Raw genomic sequence first — 20,543 nt, forward strand, 5'->3', positions numbered from 1 at the left:
AGGTTATCGAGTTCCATATTGAATTTCTCAGTGCTAAAGCTTGCCATGCAAAGAGCAGCAATTTTTACTTGATGGATTAAACAGTTTCAATATGGAATAAATACAGGAAATTATTAAATAAAACAGATAATTTTCTCCCCTTAAGCTGAGCAGAAAAAATTCTCAGCATCAGCTCAACAGGTGAAAAAGCAATTTTTTTCCTGTGTTCTACGTTTCTCTCTAAACTGGAACCCCAATTTGAACCCACAAGTTTAGGGGCTCTAAAACCAAAACCAAACATGGAAAAGAATTTCATTTCTCAGGCCCATCACTCTGGTGATAGAAGATCTACTGATGCATCTGTGGAAGACTAGCTTATTTTAAGCTGTGCAGTTTGCTGGATCCAGCTCTTCTCACTCACAAAGAGGAATTCAGGAACAATTGCACTACAGTCAATGATATAACTGGGAGCAGAATCATACCCTCAGTTTGTATTTTAGGCATAAAAGGATCATTTACTCATCTGATGCTATATATGCAGAATATGGGTAAACTGTATATATACACTGTATAGGTGTGACCATGTCCAGGGTGGGGCTATGCCCCGCCCTCTTGGGGCAGTCCCCCTTCGGCCACTGCTGATTCCCCCACGCCTTTGCCCAGGTGTAACTCGTGTCCCGTGTCCTATGTCAGGCGTGTTCTAGGTGCCGGAAAAAAGTCCAATGCTCTCCGGGCCGGAGAGGAAGAGGGGGGCCCGGGCCTGCCCTCACTCATGGGCCCCAACCCCGGAGCCCTAAGGACATGGATCCTCCGTGATCCGGTCCGGCTGACGGGGCGCCTAGCCGAAATGCGCCAGCCCACAAACCACTCCTGGTTGTGCCCTGGGCTACTTCCTCTCCTCTGTCCACCGCTGACCTGGGGTCCCCCGGCTCACCTCCCCCCTGGTCGACAGGGTGCCTCCGGGGCAGGTGCCGGTCAGGGGCGCCAGCTTCCTGGAACCGTGCCACTTACGCTGCTCCCCTCCTCCTCTCCTACCCGGGCGGCGGCATTTTCAAATGCCCTGCCACTTCCCCCCCTCCCTGGGGCGGGGCCAGCTTGTTTGTATGTCCTGGGGGAGGGGCAGGGCCGCACTTCCCCCCTCCCTCTGGCCACGCTCCCATCGCTACTCACTGTGGCGTCCGGGCTCGCCAGCTGCGCAGCGGTGCGGGAGCACCTGGCACACCACCGGTGCCCTGTGTCCGATGCCCCGAACAGGACTTGCCCCCCAGGGGCTTCAGTGTGGGGCGGGGGTGTCCCGTCACAATGGGTAAAAGCCTATGTTATATTAAATAACTGAGCTGAAAGTCAAAGACCCTACCTCATATTCACTGAAATAAGTGGCAACAAATGTGACAAAGACACTCCTGACCAATAAGGTCAGTCAAAGAAATGGACCTCCCATTGCCTCCCAACCTTGCATGATCTAATGTGTCATTCCAAATAATCTGAAACATGGCATGGTCAGGATTCTTTGCATTGCAATGCATGAAAACAACCCAGCTGAAAGGTTCTCATTAAAGACCACCAATGAGGAAAATCTTCCCATGTTTCAACGTCAGCCCGAATCCACCTCTGTCCCCAGATTCAGATAAAAACTCTCCCTTCGATCTAGTCATAATTTTTTCCCATCAATACTTTTTCATGTGTGTGGGAATTTTTCATTTTGATCAAAAGCTTTTGATTTTGTATTAAAACTTAAAACTCATTTTGACCCCGTTCTTGTCACACTGGAAATAACATTTTATTTTTTGCTCCTAATTTAAATTTCTCCTCCATAAAAAAGATGGAAAATTCATTTAAAAAGTTTGTTTCTTCACAAAATATACACTATGCTTTTCAGACAGATCTAATTAATATTATCTGCACTGCAGTATCACCTAAGCAACCCAACCATGGAGCTTGCTGTGCCAGGTTATACAAACACAGTACAAAAGACCAGCTTTAAAGAGCTAACAATTTAAGTCTTAGACAAGAAACAACAGGTGGATACAGACAGACTCACAAGAGAACACAAAGAAACAGTAACAACTTAAAAACCTTTCTTTCCATAAAACTGCAATAGCAGCTTTTTGGTTTCACCTGGCTGGGATGGGTGGAAGACAGCACTTTCACAGACATCCCTCTAAGAACTGACTGAGGTACTTATATAGCAAATGTCCCCAGCTCTATCAGAGCCAGAAGCCAAACGCTACATCTCTGTGGCATTCCTGATTTCCAGTAACCTGAGGAGCAAATAGTCCCAAGATTGTCCCTAAACCCAAATTCCAGAGCTGAAGCTGTTGCAGAGTTAAGGCTTAGCACGTATTTCTCCTTTATGTCAATGAGCATCACAGGCATAGAGCCAATCCTACTGACACTTTTCACTGTGTGGAAACAGGAAAGTACTTTGGATGGAATCCAGTATCTTACCACAATTCCATTTTTGGGAAAAGAAAAAAAAAGTCTGTGCTCAGTTACACTGGTATAAATCCACAATAAACCCATTAAAACCAGCAGCATGACTGTTCTAGAATTTGGCCTAGAGCAGAGTGAAAGCAGACTGCATGGGCTTTCAGGTTCATGCAAGCCTGATTTTGAAGCATTTACATTTCAGCTGTTCTGTGGCAGGGACCCTGCCATCTATTCTCCTTTTAATTCTCATTCACTAGCTTAAAGTAAGCGAAGTAACATGCCCCACATCGTTATCTAATTTATTAAGTTCTAGAGTGCAATTCCCCCTGGCTCTTCAGGCCCAAGATTTTCTTCATGAGGCTTCCAGTGCACCTTGAATTCAGGCGTTCAGTTCTCATGTGCTTTCCTTGCTCTCCCACATCAGTTTACTCTAACCAGGGAGCTCTGTATGTCCCACCATGGGCTGGACTTGTCATGGCCACCACCCAGGTGAGGGTCAGTTTCTGCTAAGTCTATCTATGTACATATAATGTTATCAGTGCAGAACTGAAATACCTCAACTAAATCTAGTCTCACAACGGCCATGTGAACTAGGAAAGTGTTATCCCCATTTGTACAGGTGGGGAACTGAGATCTAGAGAGATTAAATGATACACCAGCGTCTCTGGAAGATCCAGGACTTCACCTCCTACTTTCTGAGTACTAATCCAATGCTTTGATCAGTGCAGACCTTTAAACACAAGCCCATTCTTCAAATAAATCTTTGTGACTCTCTGAGCTACACCAAACACCTACTGACTCTAGCACCACAGAAAGCACAAGATATGGGATTTTACCTTCCTTGCACAGGAGCGTGGAGACAGAAAAAGGGAAAGGCTATTATACCTTCTCCGTCCTCACAAAAGAAACCTCTAGCTCCATTCCCCTGTCACTGATTTACAGGGATATGCTTTCATTAGATAGTCCCTATTTTATATAGGGTAGCACAGGGGAGAAGGCCCCTTAGACAAGGATGGAGGGTCACTGGATCGGGCTAGGAGTGAGAGGGACGGGTAGCAGGTAGGGTGCAGAGTGAGGTGGGGGAGAGGTCTGGGTGGAAGCAGGTGCAGGAGTAGGGTTGCCAGATGGTTTCAACTAAAATACTTAACATTACATCACAATCTACATAACATCTTATTTAGAAAATACCGGACATTTATATTTTCTCAATTTGTTTCCTGATCAGAAAGCTCAAATACTGGACTGTCTGATTCAAAACTGGACACCTGGCAACCCTATGCAGGAGCAAGGTGAGGGTGCGGGCTCTGGGTGATGGAGGGAGGGAGGAGCGCTTGCTCCCTGAGGACACACATGGCTCTGTGTCTCCCACCTCTCCCAGGCACTGCCCCCTGCTGTTCTTATTGGCCATGATTAAGGCCAATTGGAGTGGTGGAGGAAAAGCTTCCAGGCAGCGCTTTGCTGTGCTGCTGTTTCCCAAGCTGGGGCAGGGGGAGAGGAAGCAGCAGCGTGCAGAGCCGCTTCCTCCCTCTGCCAGTCAGATCCCTTGAGTCGGATCTGGCCTCGGCTTGCCTTACTCTGGCCTGTGAGGCTTGGGCCTCCCCCACCTCCACAGCCAGGAGCCAGTGCGGACACTCAGGCACATGGGAGGTGTTGAGGGAGAAGTATTGTATTGGGGCAGCCCCACCCCGCACTATAAATCAACCTGCGGTCATGGCCCAGCTGGCTGAGAGGGTCCCTCTGGCGGAGAGCACCCCTTGCTCATGGCCTTGCCGGGCATGCTCCCTGGTGAGCCGCACTGTAAAAGGCCCTGAGCCGGCTCACTCGGGACCTCTAGCCAAAGGGGAAGGACTGGTGGAGCCAGCTCCAGACTCAGAGGAGTCCAAGCAGCTGGAACCAAGGCCACTGCCGCTACAACCTCAACAGCAACTGCCACAGCCCCAGCCTCCGCGACAGCCCTGGTCCCGGAGGCCATGGCGAGGTACGACCGCAGGGGAACGGCGGGGGGTGGGAAGCAGCCCAGGGCAAGGAGCGATAGGTCCCCAAGTGCTCAGCAGGCTGAGGGGAGGAACCCCTTGCTGAGCAGGCAGTGGACCGAGCCACTGCCAGTAGGACCCTGGGCTGGGACCCGGTGGAGTGGGAGGGCCCGGGACCCCCTATCCTCCCCCTCTGCAGTGCCCGGGAGCACAGGAAGGCCCACAAGCCTATGGAGTAGGCCATATTTACCCCAAGAGGGGAGCCTGCAAGGAATGGGCCAGAGGACCGTATTTACCCCAAGAGGGGGAACTTGTAAAGACTGTGCCGGAGGGCCGTATGTACCCCAAGAAGGAACCCCTGACCGAGGGGCCGCACCTCTACACCCCTATTTCTGGACTAACGTCTACCTTCCACTGATTCCACAGGGACACACTGGATATCAGGCAGGGCAAAATCCTCCTGTGTAATTTCAAGTTCACCAATTTGAAAATAAAATCCTTTTCTGCCTCTATTTTTGCTCAACTCAGAGTTTGTGTTCACTCTCATTCTTTAGGGGGAAAATAGCATCTACAGGATTTTATTCTTAGATCCCCACATTACCCATCTACTCTGCAATGAGTCTCTTTAGCAGAAGTTCATTGAGCCCATGTGGTGAGGAACCATGACATCACCCAGTTTTCAAACACATATTGTGTATTGCACGTAAGAAATCTTATGCATGGTGTTCATGACTTTAAGCAGCCTAAGGGGAAAGTAATTAAAGCAAAGTTTGTTTAGCAGTAAATTAGCAAGAGTGTAATTAAGACACATACTTTTGAAAGTCCAACTGATTCCTTGCTTTGGGGGAAACATGCTCTCTGCTATTCCTTTCCTTTCAGTTCTTCTGTTTCCCATGCATGCAATATTTCAAAATTGAGGATCACTCTCACTGTATTTGAAATCTGTACAATTGACTCCATTACATTAAGCAGCATTATGGGGCTGCTTTTCTGGCAATTTGAGTCAACAATGCAATATGAAACACCTATCGATAATAATGAGGAATAAAAATGGTGTATGAAATTCAAACCAACTGACACCCTCTACCAATTATACTTGCCTCAAAGTCATGAATGAAGGTGCAGATTTGGACCCTATGCATTTACTTGACAATAATGAAAGCCTTTAACTTTAGAATTCTATAGTGATGTATTTTCAGAGTATAGGATATATACACAGCTATTGAATTCAGCCTAGGACAATTTAGATGTATTATCGCATATACAACTGAAGTACCTTGTGTGACCAAAACCAATCCATACATTCCTGAACATGCACTAATGCATCCTTAGCTTCCCTAACTGTGTACTTAGACTTTGCTGGGACTTGCTATGCTTCCTACCTGCACATTTCAAATCTAGGTGTAGGCTTTATATGGAGCAACTGAATACAGTTGTATTGTGCCAAGCATAATGGACCAAATTTTCAACCAGCCAGCCCTCAGCACAACCTACAACTCAGCACTAGACACTTCCCACCCCCTCGCCCTGCGGCCCTAATAGCTATGTGGAGCAACAGTGGCAGCAGCAGCAGGGAGCCCCGGGGCCCTTTGAATCACCAGGCCACAGGGCAACTGCCCTCTTAAGCCCTCCCTGTTGGCTGGCCTGAGAGTGTGTAGTTAATCCTATGATGTGATTATATAGTTATCTGATTGATTTTACTATGAATTTGTATATTCACCTATCCTCGCAGTCAGTTTATATATAAATCAATATGTGATTAAGAGGTTTAAGATACAAGATAAGGATAAGTAAGGTAATGCTGCAATGTAAGGCCTGCCGGCTTTAGGCCTATAAGAGAGATAGTTTGGTCATGGAAGGCCTCAGGCCTATAACAGGTTAACATGACTAGATGACCAAGGTATAACCCTGTACCAGTAATGATGAAAGATTACAGTAAAATTACAATTTTATTTTTCTGATTCTGGAAAATATGCCTCACGGTTATATGTTAATGAAATAAAGAGAAACTAAGGGGATCAATTATGAGAAAGAGGATACCCCCAGATTAATGGTGTGGAAACACAAATAAGGTAAATGCAAAAGCTTAGGCTGAACAGCACATTTTATCCTGGTTACTCTTCTTCTGAGTATGCATGTGGTGGGAAGCATATGAAGAGACACAACAAGATGGCCACCTTACTCACTTTTTATGGTTTGACAGGGAAAGAGAATATGAAAGCTGTGATGATAGACATTTTATGGTTTATTTCTATCACTGTTAAAGTAGCTGGACTTTGTTCATCTGCTTAATGAAATTGTTAATAAAAGGACATTTGATAACTTGTGAGTGTATGATGTGTGGTCACAGTTCCTTGCATATATCTAGACTCTCTAAATCTAATGCTATTCCTAGGGGTGATTCTCACCTTGTTAATTCCAGCATTGTATTTATTCAGGAGACCAAACCCCTCACAAACGGCACTGGGTTAAGATACCTATTACTAATAATAGATATTAATAACACCAACCCAAGTATACCAATAGTATAAAGGCTACAATTGCATCCTCTTCAAAATATAGCACTGAAGATACATTCTAAAATGGTAGCTTTAATAAAACACACGAAATGCCTGTAACAATTGATCTTCCCCTCATGACAAGTTTTGGATTAAGAAGTGATTTGCAAATTGAAATAGTATATCTGATGCCATAAAAGCTACAGAGGAAGACTTTTGAAGTGGCACCATGTAGACACATGGATGCTCACATTACTGGTTCAGATACTCTAGTTCTCCACCTTAAGAAATAATGGATTCAGATACAAAAACAGGTCCTGGAGTGCTGTGAGAGAGATGCAGCAGGCAAGGAGTCATTGTGGTGATTATTTTTATGCTTACTACAATACTTATTCTATTTGTTAGACAGGAAATACCCCCTGGAGAATCGTGTAAGGCTAATACATTCTCTCCTGTGGAATGCATACACTCAAACATAAACATACATTTAAAAACCGCTATATGTTTGTGGAAATTTCAAAAGTTCCGTTGTTTTTCAACAGCAGGGCCAGCTAGCTGTGCTCTTACTGCAGACCATAGCTAGATAAGGGAAGTGAATTCTACATGATAAAGACAAACCACAATTATATAGAATGAGAAAGCCATGATTTCCAGAGACCAGTTCCATTAATTTAGACAGACTGGCCTGAATTCATTGCTGGGTAGCTCCATTGAAGCCACTCAGGGTAAGTAGTACATCAGGGATGAATACGGCCATGTGTGTGTATATACATAAGCACAGAAAGTGTGTAAGTGCACAAGGAAGGGGAAAGCAAAACTTCAGTGCTGCAGAGCTGACACAGAACCTCATGCTAACACCCAACAACAGCAGGCAATGGCTGTTAAGAAGCAGCCAGCAGTGCTACAGCCCCCTCTAGGGTGCCATTGAGGAGCTGAAGAAGAAAGCCATAGTAGGATGGATGTGAGAAAGCAGCAGTGGTAGAAGACTTGGGAAGGGGAAAAGAAGAAGGAAAGAGTGTGCAAGACAAGAAGAGAGAGAATAAAAAGGAGAGGGAAGGAGTATGCAAAGTCATATAAGGAATAATCCTCCACTGCATTCCACAGTGATAAGGTAAACAGCACAATGGGGATTTGGGCCTCCCCAGTACATGCTCTCCTCCTCCTCCCGTCTCAGAATGACCCAGGAATCCAGTGGAGACAGTGAAAGTGCCCTGGAAACGCCAGCTGGTATTAGCCTAGAGAAGACAGCAAGGAGAGCAGCTGGGTACATCAGCCATTTTCAAAACAGGATTTAATGGTAAACCTCAGTGATCAGATCTGGCTCTATATCAGGCAGCTACTGCTCTTGAAACTACACTGGGCAGCAGAAATAGCACATGGTTCCCTACAATCAATACTGGTATTTATTCAAATACCTCTCATCACATTGTTAGGTCCATGGCTGTGTTTCTAATTAGATCTCTTCTATAGATAAACGATACATGGCAACATGTGCTACTTGTCTCGTCTTTCAACATAGCGTATCTGTTCATTCTTGACCATATGCAGAAAGCAAGTGAGCATCCTGGACACAAATCCACTGAGTCAGATCCCCAGCACCCACAAAGCAAGGTAGCTCTTCTGCCATCAATGGAGATGCACTAATTTACATTAGAGGAATATCAGGCCCAACGTGTTTTCAACAACAGATGAGTAAGGGAACTCACAGCGGGTTATACTGATACTATGTCAAATTAAAACGTAGACTGATTTGATTCAGAAGTCATTTGGCAAAGGTTGTGTGGGAGTGAAATGTAAACTGACACATTCTTTGGTATCCCACAGCACATTACACTGTTATTTGCAATTGATCAAATTCTCTCCTCGAGTGAATGCACAACTCCAGATGAAGTCAAAGGTGGACAGAGGCAGATTTTGGCCTGCAGCAGACTTTTATTGCCGACCCCTTCTTCCTGAAAAAAATGAAGAGCAGGAAACATTTCCTGACAGAGAAATCTATTGGACTCCCTGACCTGGCAAGTCCAAAAAAAACCCCTTCACTTGAGATAAGAGACAAAGCACTAAGGCAGCTCTCTTAGGACCGGACCATCCTTTTGTTCTGCATTTCTACAGATCCAGATCCCGGTTCATGACAGAACTCCTAGCTGCTACCAGACAATAATAAGTACTGGATGCAGCAAGATGATAGGCAAAGTCACCTGATAGTGCTTCTCTAGCTCCAATTTCTGTCATTTCATCTCTCGTTTGTGAGCAAAAACTAAAAAGGACTTTGTGAACAGACAGAACAAAATTGATGCAATCCTGTCAGTGCAAAGAGGTAACTTTCTTCACAAGTAATTAAGAGATAACACTGATGCATCAGAACATTGTCACAGAATAATGGTTTCCTGCTGCTTGATTAATGCTGTGGTAAAGCAGGGATGTTTATTTGCATAGCAGAAGACAGGAATCCTGCAACAGTAATCAATTAAAATGACACTGTTTCTCTTGTATCAAATGATGAATGCTGAAAGAAACATTTTTGTTTCATACTGTTGATGCCGATTCTATGGAGTGAGAGTTGGTTCCTTTTACTGTAATTTATTTTTAATTGGCTTGAGGAACACACTGTGTGTATGCACATATGCACTATAGCCAGTCAGAAAGTAGCTTATCCAAACACAAGGCCATGCTTCATCTTTGGATATGCACAGACTGCTTCAGCCTATTATAATGGGAGGAGCTCTGAATACCCAACTTGGCCCAAGGTATTTCAATTACTACAATAATTTGATTCAGTTGAAACTCTCTTCCTTTCCCACTTACAGAAGCAGGGGTCAGATGACCAGCCACACAGACTGTCTGGCAGAAAAATTATCTTTTAGTTTGTAATTTTCCAGAGCTGATATGTTCTTGATCCTTTTCATGATCAGCAGTGAGCTTATTGTTCTTTTTTAAACAAATAAATAAGTGATTATCCTCCATAGCACCTCAGAGCTAAACCTGTTTCAGTCCAAGAGCGTGAACTCTCCAAGACTGCACTGAATTATTTGTTTTTATGACATGGAGTATTATCAAGTTGAGAAATTCCCCCTATCCCAGTCTGATAAGTTATGTAACATGTAGTTACTATACTCGAAATTTCAACAAAATTAAATACATAGATCATGATAAGAGAATGGCCAAACACAAATGGATAAAATATGAGATAGTTTTGCTAATATTTGTATGAAAAGTTCATGTATGTTAATATTAACTAAAAAAAAGGAAAATGCCTATACGAAAATATCTATAGATCTGCTGATCTTATTTATAAAGAAGATAACACTGTTGCTTTTCTGTCAAGATTTACCCGTGTTCCTTAATTATTCTTGGTATTATGCCAAAAGCTAATAATTTTTCTTATGAAACTGACGAGCAATTGGTTTTTTTTATCCTCTAAGGAGGCATTAGGAATAATAGACAAAATGTCAGGAATAAGAAAGAAAAATAGTGCTGTGTATATATTCCCCTCCTAAAAGAAGAAATACATCCCTTGCCTATAAACCTTATTTTTTTAAGAATATAATCTGGGCTCAAACCAAGAGCCTAGTAGGGAAAGACTATTTTTTACCCATTAAATCAGCCTGCAGCATTTCATGATTTTCCTTCCAAAGCTTACAGTGATAATGTGATTGACACAAAGTATAACCTTTACAGTGTAAGAAGGAGACCATGAACAGCAGTGGTCAATTAAAAAGCAGATATTTGGTGAAAAGCAGAAATGAATGAAAAGAAGGATAAATTTAATATTTGACTTATTTTAGATAGTAGTTCAAACTAGCCAAAAATACCCCCAGTACAGCTAGATATCTTGGATTCAGAGGTCACAGCAATTTCCAGATATCAGAGGGTGTTGCAGCCAAACACACATTACACAATATTCCAATCTCACACACACTGGGATTTTCTCTTGGGCAGAGAATATTTTATCTCCAGTAATTATGTTGTATCAAACTGCATTCTCTCCTTGACTTCAACTGGATAAGTTCTTGGTCACCTCCCTTCTAAATTCTCTTGTGTGGCTCTAGAAGGAAAGGTGAACAAGCACTTACCCAGTTGAATCAAAAGAGAAAATGTAGTCACTCTAACTGGTGGAGAATGAGTGCCGTATTCCATCTCAGAAGTTGGTACATTTCAGCAGAGGATGGCATGTACAAAGCAAGGCACTTCGGGACGGAATGTATTATAGCCATTTGAAAAATCCTTATTTTTCTGTTTCTCTCTCTGGGCATCTTCCTGATCACCCAGATAATGGGAGCAAGGCGGTTCCAGAGCTTCGGTTATAAAATGTACTTTGCAACACTGAAACGTCTGAGATGAATATTACCTACTTTAGGATCCCCATCTCTTCAGGGGGCAGGTCTGTTATCCTAAGGTAGCAGTTTCCAGGATCACTTCCCATCTGTGCCCCTGGAAGGCATCTCTTCTCTCTTTTTGTTTTTAAGGTTCCCATCTTGTTCTCCTTACACATCACCTGAAATTCACTCTCCCTTCTTCTGCCACCATTTGTCTCCCTTCACCTAGATATAATACTCTCCCAGCCTTCATTGTGTCTCCTTCCTCACATAGTGTACTAATTTCCAATAGCTTCCCCACTGCTGTGAAGAATTCAGAGTAGGAGCTGTAGGAGGACCTAAGGAGACTGAATGTGCTAAATGGTCACCTGAACTAAAGGAGGAAAGAAGGGGCATTACCTACAATCCTTTCAACGTGGGAGAGAGCAGCTTGCAATGACAGACGGAAAGCCAACTTTTCTTTTTACAGAAAATACAGTTTATAGTCATGTAAAACCAGATCTATTAGCAGCAGACAGAGAAATCAGAGAACTGGCAAAAGACCTGAAATTCCAGCCTCACGCCAAAGGCTAGCCAAGTCTCCATATGCAACTACCAGAATTCATGAGTTCTCCTATCTAGAGTTGCCAGCTTTCTAATAGCACAAAACCAACACCCCCACTCCACTCCTTCTGTGAGACCCCATCCATGTTCATTCCATCCCCTCCTCCCTTCATCGCTCACTCTCCCCCACTCTCACTTTCACCAGGCTGGAGCAGAGGTTTGGGATACAGGGGAGAGGGTAAGGGCTGTGGCTGGGGATATAGGCTCTGGGATGAAGCCAGGGAGGAAGGATTTGGGATACAGGATGGGGCTCAGGGCTGAGACAGAAGATTAGGGTGCAAGATAGAGTTCAGGGTCCCTGCAACACTTATCCCAGCTCCCAGCAAATGGACACCAGGTTCCTGAAGTCTCCAGGATAGCCAGGAAGGCTCTGCCCACTGCTTCTGACTAATGGGAACTGTGGAGCCAGTACTCAAGCCTCCCTAGCAGCTAACTAGGAGCCACAGGGACCTGGTGACAGCTTCCAGGATTCTCATGGAGTCAGTGCAGGAAGGGAGCCTGGCTTATTTTCAGGTCCCTGCTGCATTGCTGACGGGACATATAACGTCCAGGACACCATTGTCAACCAGAGTTGCCAGGGTCCCTTTTTGACTGGGTGTTTCAGTCAAAAAAAGGAAGCTTTGCAACACTACTCTCATCTGGTCAGTGTTTCTAATGCTGGTGAGAATGTCACTGCTCTTAGAGGCTGTGGATAAACTTAGCTCTAGCACTGAGGAAAGTGACACTTGTCAATGATGCATTAGTGACTAAATGTACCACAGAAATAGCTGACTAATGCAAAGCCCCTCTGTTTGCAGCGACTGGACAACCAGAGACAACTAGTTTGCCTTCTTCTGTGGCTATTTAGAGCAAAGCAGGGGTGTCTAAAAATGAGATGGATTTTAATAAAAAAAGAAAAGAAAATAGATTGAAAATAAGTCTCTGGTTTTCTGCACTTTTATTAGCGAGCTCATGGGATCCTAGAAGAAAGTTTCATTCTCCTCCTGGATTTTATCCATGTGATTTCACTGACTTCAATATGCCCTGAAATGTGATGGATTGAGGCTATATTCATGCTTAATTCAGTGGGTAGGATGAAGCTCCACGAATGTGTATTTAGGGTACAAAACTTTGTTTACAACGTACAGTTAGTGGTGCAACTAAAAATGAGACTTTTGACATTCAAAGGAGATATATTTAAAGCAGCATTAGCTATTTTGTGAAATATTAGAGCATCCTGTGGCAAACCAAAAGACCAGGGCCTGACAATTACTTATTGTCAATGAGACCCACAAAGACGCATATATTATATTTATTGTTAATGATGCTCTGAATGGCATTCACGTGAGTGTGCAATTGCTAAGGAAATGCAAGATTTTAATTGATGGTGCTTCCTAATTTTAGTACATTAACTTGGCGGGATTGTCTGTGCTACGGGACAATGCAATTCCCTTATGCCCTTATTAGAGTAATGTGAACACAATATTTCTAGAAGCCACAATTTTCATTTTCATAGATACTAAGTTAACTGAAAGCTCCTCACAGAGTATCATTACAGATATTATGGAGAGTCTTACTGCTTTGGTTAACTGTTCATCAAGTAACTCCAAACCATTATCTCCTCCTCCAGTGCCCTAAAGAAAAAAGAAGAGAAAAGTAACCACAAGAGGAAAAGGTTTAAAAACTAGGAATTACATTAACATTTGAAGCAGTATAATCCAGCCTCATGACAAATCAGTATAATTCTTTGCACTCCTAGTACTTTCCAATTGTCTCAAAGACATCAGCTGGCAATATACTGCATTCTTTACCATGCTAAACTAAGTTAGCTATGTCACTCAGAAGTCAGTCTGTGTTCTTGCACTAGAAACCCAATGGGAATTAATTTATGGAGCATATAGGTTCCTTTAAATAAATTATAACCTTCCCACCTCATGAATGCTCAGATCCTACATCTTAACATTTATTTTACTTGACAAAACACTGACTGAACCAGCATGGTCTGGATCATAAAGTATATTCATAAGATAACCTACCCAGTTTAGAAACCTACGCTCTTTAAAAGGAAAGTTCTGACTGACAGAAAAGTTATAAGAAAATTCTGAGACAGGGAAAAGTTTAAATCTTTTGGACACTGAAGAACAAAATAGAAAAATAAGAGAATGAATGTGGCACTAGAAAATTCAGATGTTAAAAGATAAAAAATATACAAGGGAATGTGGACAACTCTCAAAATAGATTTGCACAAGCCGTGTTTAAAATAATTTGAGATGATCAATGTAACAAACTTTTACCAGGATGTAGATACAGGATTTGATCAAAGCTTCTGTGAAGTCAATGAAAGTCTATTGACTTCAGTGGGCTTTGCATAAAGCCCGTACCATCCCTCTCTTGCTAGCAGACAGTGGGAACTTGAAGATCTTTATTTGCATAGTCACTTAAGGTTACCATTCTTTCGAACATCTCCAAAAAGAGATTTGAAAAACTAGTCCATTCTGCCTTTTCACAAATATGGGAACAGGATTTTAAAAACATTAATCTGAAATTATTGGCAAAATGGAATGAAATATTTAACAATCAATTTCTAAAATTTTCCATTATCTATTATTGTTGAGAAGGGTTGAGTTGCAAGGGAATTTGGGACTATTATTGTGCTACCTTACTTAAAACATGCCACCGTCCATCTACCAAATAGAGCTATGTGTTTATATGCATGCCCTTTGGCAAACTTTCTTGGGGTGCCTCCCTGCTATAGGTTATGGCACAGCAGTTACCGTTTCCCCTTTCAGAGCCATCAGTAATTCCATGCAGGCTTAATCATATTGCTGAATGAGATCATACTACCAGAACTTAGTTCAAAACAGTCAATAAATAAGAGCCCAAACATGTAGTTTATTTCCCATTCCAGTGTAAATGTTTATTAAAATCCCCTTATGTCTCATCTCACAATACCCACTGTATCGTACATTGGTGCCTTCGACCATGCCTGGATTCTATGGATTCCCCTCCGTCCTTGTACCAGGTTAGTCCCCAGTCCTTCCAAATCGTATGAAAACCTGCTATTCCCAAGAACTTTGCAGTCTCTCTGCTGGGTAATCATCCTTGCCAGGGGAATGTCCCTCACTTCCTCCGGCCCTTTCATGGCTCTTCTGGATCTAGCTCCCCAGCCATGGACATGTCAGTGGGTAAGCTCCTCCACTATGTCCCTGCCATTGGTCCTCTTCAGACTGGGGCTCCAGATTAGAAACAGCAGGTAATTGTTTCCCCCTGCTCCTGCCCCCTGCAGCCCTGCCTCGCCCTCTAGTCCTGGCTTGGGGATTCCAGCCAACAACCCCCTTTTGCTAATGTCCTGCCTTCAACCCAGTTCCAGGAACAAACATGCATTCTTCTAGCCGACTCCTCTCTCCCCTTCTGCCTCAGGAGAGCCTACAAAATGCTTTCTGCAGTTTTCTCTAGAGAGTTCCTCTGGTCGCCTGACTTTTCCTGAATCTCACTTGTACTCCCCTGATCACCCATAGCTCCCAGGTACTGCTCTAATTGGTGAGTTGGGAGCACTGGCTTTGGCATAGGGGCACTGGGTCTACTTCATTCATAGGGGCCTGTTACAATGCACATACGCATCATATAGTTCACTTTAACGCCACATAATCAGTAGTAGTATTAATTAATTGTTTCCTTTTGCAATGTTAAACAGGAAACTGAAAGACAAAAATTTTACTCTCTTTGAAACATGTTTACATTTTTAGAGTTGTTTTCTGTTGCTTTATAAATATTTCTTTTCTCTCTTTCCCACTCATATATTTACTTGTAACCATCTGAACTTATCTATTATCTTAGTTTTCTTATCAAGGGTATTTGAACTGTTTTTCCACTTCTTCTCTTCCAACTCATTTTTAGTGAGAGGATAATCACATGACCATTCAAAGACATCAATTCTTAATCATTCATGTATGTTTTCCTAACATGGTGGGGATTTGTCCTCTGAATTCTATTGGAAAATAACAATTTAACAACAGCTCTCTCTTTTTCCTGCTCTCTGAAACTTTTTTTAAAAACCACAAATATGTTTTTCTATTTTGAAATTATGAAAAATTTGATACCAATTGGTCTTGAAAAGCAATGGAGTGCCAACAAAGCAGCCACAAAATAACCCCAGTAATATATACATTTCTTCATGATTGAAAAAGAGATATGTGAAGATATGAAAGATATCATCAGACACTATGTAGAACCTCTGTCAATTTCAGCTAGAGTTCAACATCTGGTGGATTTGTAGACCCATAATCCCAAAGTGTATGTGGAACCAGTATATGATTTTTTTGCACATGAAATCTGAGGCAATTAATTTACTTCATAAAACAGAGGTGTCCTCAGAGTAACTCTAGGTATGATTTAACTTAAATTAGTGGCTGTAGAATTGAATTATATACATCTCCTTCCTAACCTCCATCTTCGCCTATCACACACAAAGACAAATTCCTCCAAATCAAAAATGTGAACTATGGGATGTGGGGAGGGCAAAGGAAGAGAGCTTTGCACAAATTTCCATTATGCCACAAAATCAGTTGTTTATTATGCAATAAAAATAAAGTTTTTTGGAAAAGTAATACAATACGTGTATTGAAGCTGCAAAAGCTATTAAGTCAAATTTAGAAAGTCTAAGCTTGTGACTTCCAAGTTGAGTTGTGTAATATTGCCCAAAACAGTTCTGGTATTTGAAGAGTGAGAACATATAATTTATTTATTATATACATATGTATAAGTGATTCTCCTCGAGAAAACTGCTATTCCCTTTCATGGGAACACAATTTGGTACATTGTGTATGTTACACATCTCACTTTAAATAGAAATTGGGAAGACCTGTAGTAACCTGTAGGTTACTTCTGATTTATTTTGACTTAGCTCCAAAACATACCATTTCACAGAAACAGTAACATTCAGGTAACAGAGAAGAGTGATTGCTAAACTAGAGTGATTGTAAAGGGAAATCCTGTCTTACTAATCTATTAGAGTTCTTTGAAGGGATTAACAAGCATGCAGATAAGGGGGATCCAGTAGATATAGTATACTTGGATTTTCAGAAAGCCTTTGACAAGGTTCCTCACCTAAGGCTCTTGTGTAAATTACATGGCCATGGGATAAGAGGGAAGGTCCTTTCTTGGATTGAGAACTGGTTAAAAGACAGGAAACAAAGGGTAGGAATAAATGGTCAGTTTTCAGATTGGAGAGGGGTAACTAGTGGTGTACCCCAAGGGTCAGTCCTGGGACCAATCCTTTTCAACTTATTCATAAATGATCTGGAGAAAGGGGTAAGCAGTGAGGTAGTAAAGTTTGCGGATGATACCAAACTGTTTAGGATAGTCAAGACAGAAGCAGACTGAGAGGGACTCCAAGAAGATCTCACCAAACTCAGTGATTGGGCAACAAAATGGCAAATGAAATTTAATGTGGATAAGTGTAAAGTAATGCACATTGGGAAAAATAACCCCAACTATACGTACAGTATGATGGGGGCTAATTTGGCTACGACAAATCAGGGAAGGGATCTTGGAGTTATCGTGGACAGTTCTCTGAAAACTTCCACGCAGTGTGCAGCGGCGGTCAAAAAGGCAAATAGGATGCTAGGAATTATTAGGAAAGGGATTGAAAATACGACACAGAATATCTTACTGCCTCTGTATAAAACTATGGTACGCCCACATCTTGAATACTGTGTACAGATGTGGTCTCCTCACCTCAAAAAAAGATATTTTGGCCTTGGAAAGGGTTCAGAAAAGGGCAACTAAAATGATTAGGGGTTTGGAACGGGTCCCATATGAGGAGAGGTTAAAGTGACTGGGACTTTTCAGTTTAGAAAAGAGGAGACTGAGGGGGGATATGATAGAGGTCTATAAAATCATGAGTGGTGTGGAGAGGGCCGATAAAGAAAAGTTATTTATTAGTTCCCTAAATAGAAGAACTAGAGGACACCAAATGAAATTAATGGGTAGCATGTTTAAAACTAATAAAAGAAAGTTCTTCTTCATACAGCGTGTAGTCAACCTGTGGAACTCCTTGCCAGAGGAGGCTGTGAAGGCTAGGACTATAATAGAGTTTAAAGAGAAGCTAGATAATTTCATGGAGGTTAGGTCCATAAAAGGCTATTAGCCAGGGGATAAAATGGTGTCCTTGGCCTCTGTTTGTCAGAGGCTGGAGAGGGATGGCAGGAGACAAATCGCTTGATCATTGTCTTCGGTCCACCCTCTCTGGGGCACCTGGTGCTGGCCACTGTCGGTAGATAGGATACTGGGCTAGAAGGACCTTTGGTCTGACCCAGTACGGCCGTTCTTATGTTCTAACTATGCAGTCTTTGAACTACTGTAACTATGTTTTCAGTTATGTTTGGAAGATTTACAATAGGTACCGTTGAGCTTCTTGTGTATCCGATACTATATCACAACAATACAGACTGATAAAAATACAAAAAGAACTATCTTAATTTTTGAAACCTAAATATAATGCTGTATAGCATGATGACACAACAGGCTATACATAGTCCTTTAAGCTGTAGCCAATCACTTAGGTTGAGCTTTTGACATGCCATGTTGCAGGTATCATTCTTCAAACAAAACAGCCTGCTGGTTGCGTGGAGATAGCCTGCAATCACACCAACCTTGACAAGTAATCTGGAGAGCTGGAACATTTCTAAAATGGGAAGGACCAGTTCAGTTGATATTCCCTTTACCAAAGCTCCTCCCAAAGTTACTAAGTAACAATCAAATCAGCCAATGAAATGTAAGCTGGAAACATTACACCATCAGAACAAACTTCCTTAGCCAAACAAGTGATTTGGAGAGCAAAGCATTATTGCCCAACCATTTTAGAGTGTTGTTCTCACTTGATTAACATTTTTGTAGGCATCATTTACTCCTGCCTGACATGCCATATACAGCACACAGATTACATGCATGGTAAATGCCATAACATTTTAGATCATCTTCTATTATATAAGCAAATCCAATCCCTGTATTTCCCCATACATGGTGTTTGGAACTTGACAAGAAAACTGCACCCTCATGCTCCTCCTAGAAGCTTTAAAAGATGACATATTCAGTTCATCAATATATCTTAGCTTTTGTATCTTTTTATCTTTTTAAATTTCAAAGTGCTGGTCTTTTGGAGAAAATGAATCAGGTTTCCTTTGACATAATGGGAGCAAGATATAACTGCCACAGAGAAAAATATTATATAAATGTCTCCCGCTTTATGGAACTAAGGTCTTCTAAGGAGAGTTGCAAATCCAGTTAATGCTTCTGCACACTGTATCGTGTGTTTGGTTCTGTGACTGAGCTGACAGATGAGCAAAGGCACATAAAGATCTCTAAAGTAAATGCATATATCATGCTGGTGAGCTCAGCTAAAGTGGGCATCCATCCAAGCTTGATTTTTTCCCTCCAGATAACACTGTTTGGCTATATATGCTTTTTAATTACACTAATTCCACACATTTTGGGGCTCAACTAATATAAAAACAGAAAACATTGGGATGCCATGTTAGTGCATGAGCTCATACTACATCATCTCCCTACAGGCAGGAGAGAAGAGACAGTTGAAAAAGAAATCTGATTTAACCACTCTATTTAATAGTCACAACTCAAAACTGCATCATTCAAGTTTTCTGTATTCAAACATCAGTGATATCTGTTGTTCTCCTAATGTCACTCAGGGCCATCTGAACCCATCAGTTACCCTGCCTTTCTCAAAATGTGGGAGTAAGATGTGCATGGCCTAGCTTTCAAACGCAATCGCAAGTCATTGCAAGAGTGAGTTTCACAGTCTTACACAAGTCATATTTGTACAAGTGAGCACCCTGAGCATATGTTTAAATACTGGACATATCTTGTGGTTCTGAAGTTCACAGATGCCTATGAATTTCTTGTCTACCGTAGACAGACAATCATAAGAAGGGATGTTGTACTCATGCAAGCATCATCCACCATTGGCAGAATATGGTGATCAGATGACTTAATGAAGCAGGGCAACATGAGCTTGTTCTAGTTCTATTAAAGCTAGCTAGTGTACAAAGAGCTACAAAATGTGACTCACAAGCGAAGCTGCTGTGTAATAATATTATCCATAATGAGCTCTAAAAATGTTATGAACTGTGTTTGTGAGCTGGACAGTGAGACTAAATTATTGTAAACTGGGGTTATAAATCTTTCCTATATGAATGCTGTGCTGTCAATCACAGGGCCAGGACCCAACAGGGTTGTGGATTCACTTCAAGACAGTTGCTTTTATTAATCTCACTCCCATTACAGGCTTAATACTGCCAAACACACAACTACTGCAAACTAATCCAAATAATTAGCACAGGCAAAGCAATACATATAAATGAGTAAGAGGCACTTGGAAATGCTTACACCCCTTCAGGTCTGTGGGGAGTCCTGTTCCGGTCACCTCTCACCAGGCTGCAGTGGATGTGGCTCCAGCTGGGGGTCCCAGGGCACCTTCCAAGGTAAAAGGCCTCTGGTGGAACTCCCAGAGGGGAGGGACCCCCAGAAGGTCTTATACTCTAGCTATTTACCAAGTGTGTGCGAGTTGGCCCAATGCCACTCTCAATGTTCCCACGGGGCTTAGAGCTGAGGTCATGTTATTTATCCCATGCCAGGTTCTCAGCTAGCAAGCAAGGGGAGTTTAGGCTGGTGAAGGCCATTTGATAAAGAACACCTGATAAATTTGCTAGCAGTCCTCAAGGCTGGCCTAGAGGAGCACAAATTTAACC

At 42.2% G+C, this 20,543-nt stretch overlaps 1 protein-coding gene across 11 annotated transcripts in view; it reads right to left on the reverse strand.

Annotated features, from left to right (window-relative positions):
• ADAMTSL1 (ADAMTS like 1) overlaps positions 1-20,543 on the reverse strand; it is a 708,340-nt gene that overhangs the window by 304,400 nt on the left and 383,397 nt on the right. For 8 of the 11 annotated variants that reach the window (XR_012904618.2, XM_075931510.2, XM_075931512.2 and 5 more), the window contains exon 3: positions 13,356-13,412. The exons of the other annotated variants lie outside the window; for them this stretch is intronic. Coding sequence is in view for 7 of the 8 variants with exons in the window: in XM_075931510.2 (XP_075787625.2) it covers positions 13,356-13,412 (57 nt within the window). In the remaining variant the exon portion in view is untranslated. The remainder of the gene's footprint in view (positions 1-13,355; positions 13,413-20,543) is intronic. 11 annotated transcript variants of the gene reach the window in all.

The sequence above is a fragment of the Pelodiscus sinensis genome, chromosome 6, assembly GCF_052426305.1.
Source record: "Pelodiscus sinensis isolate ZL-2025 chromosome 6, ASM5242630v1, whole genome shotgun sequence".
Lineage (NCBI taxonomy): Eukaryota > Metazoa > Chordata > Testudines > Trionychidae > Pelodiscus > Pelodiscus sinensis.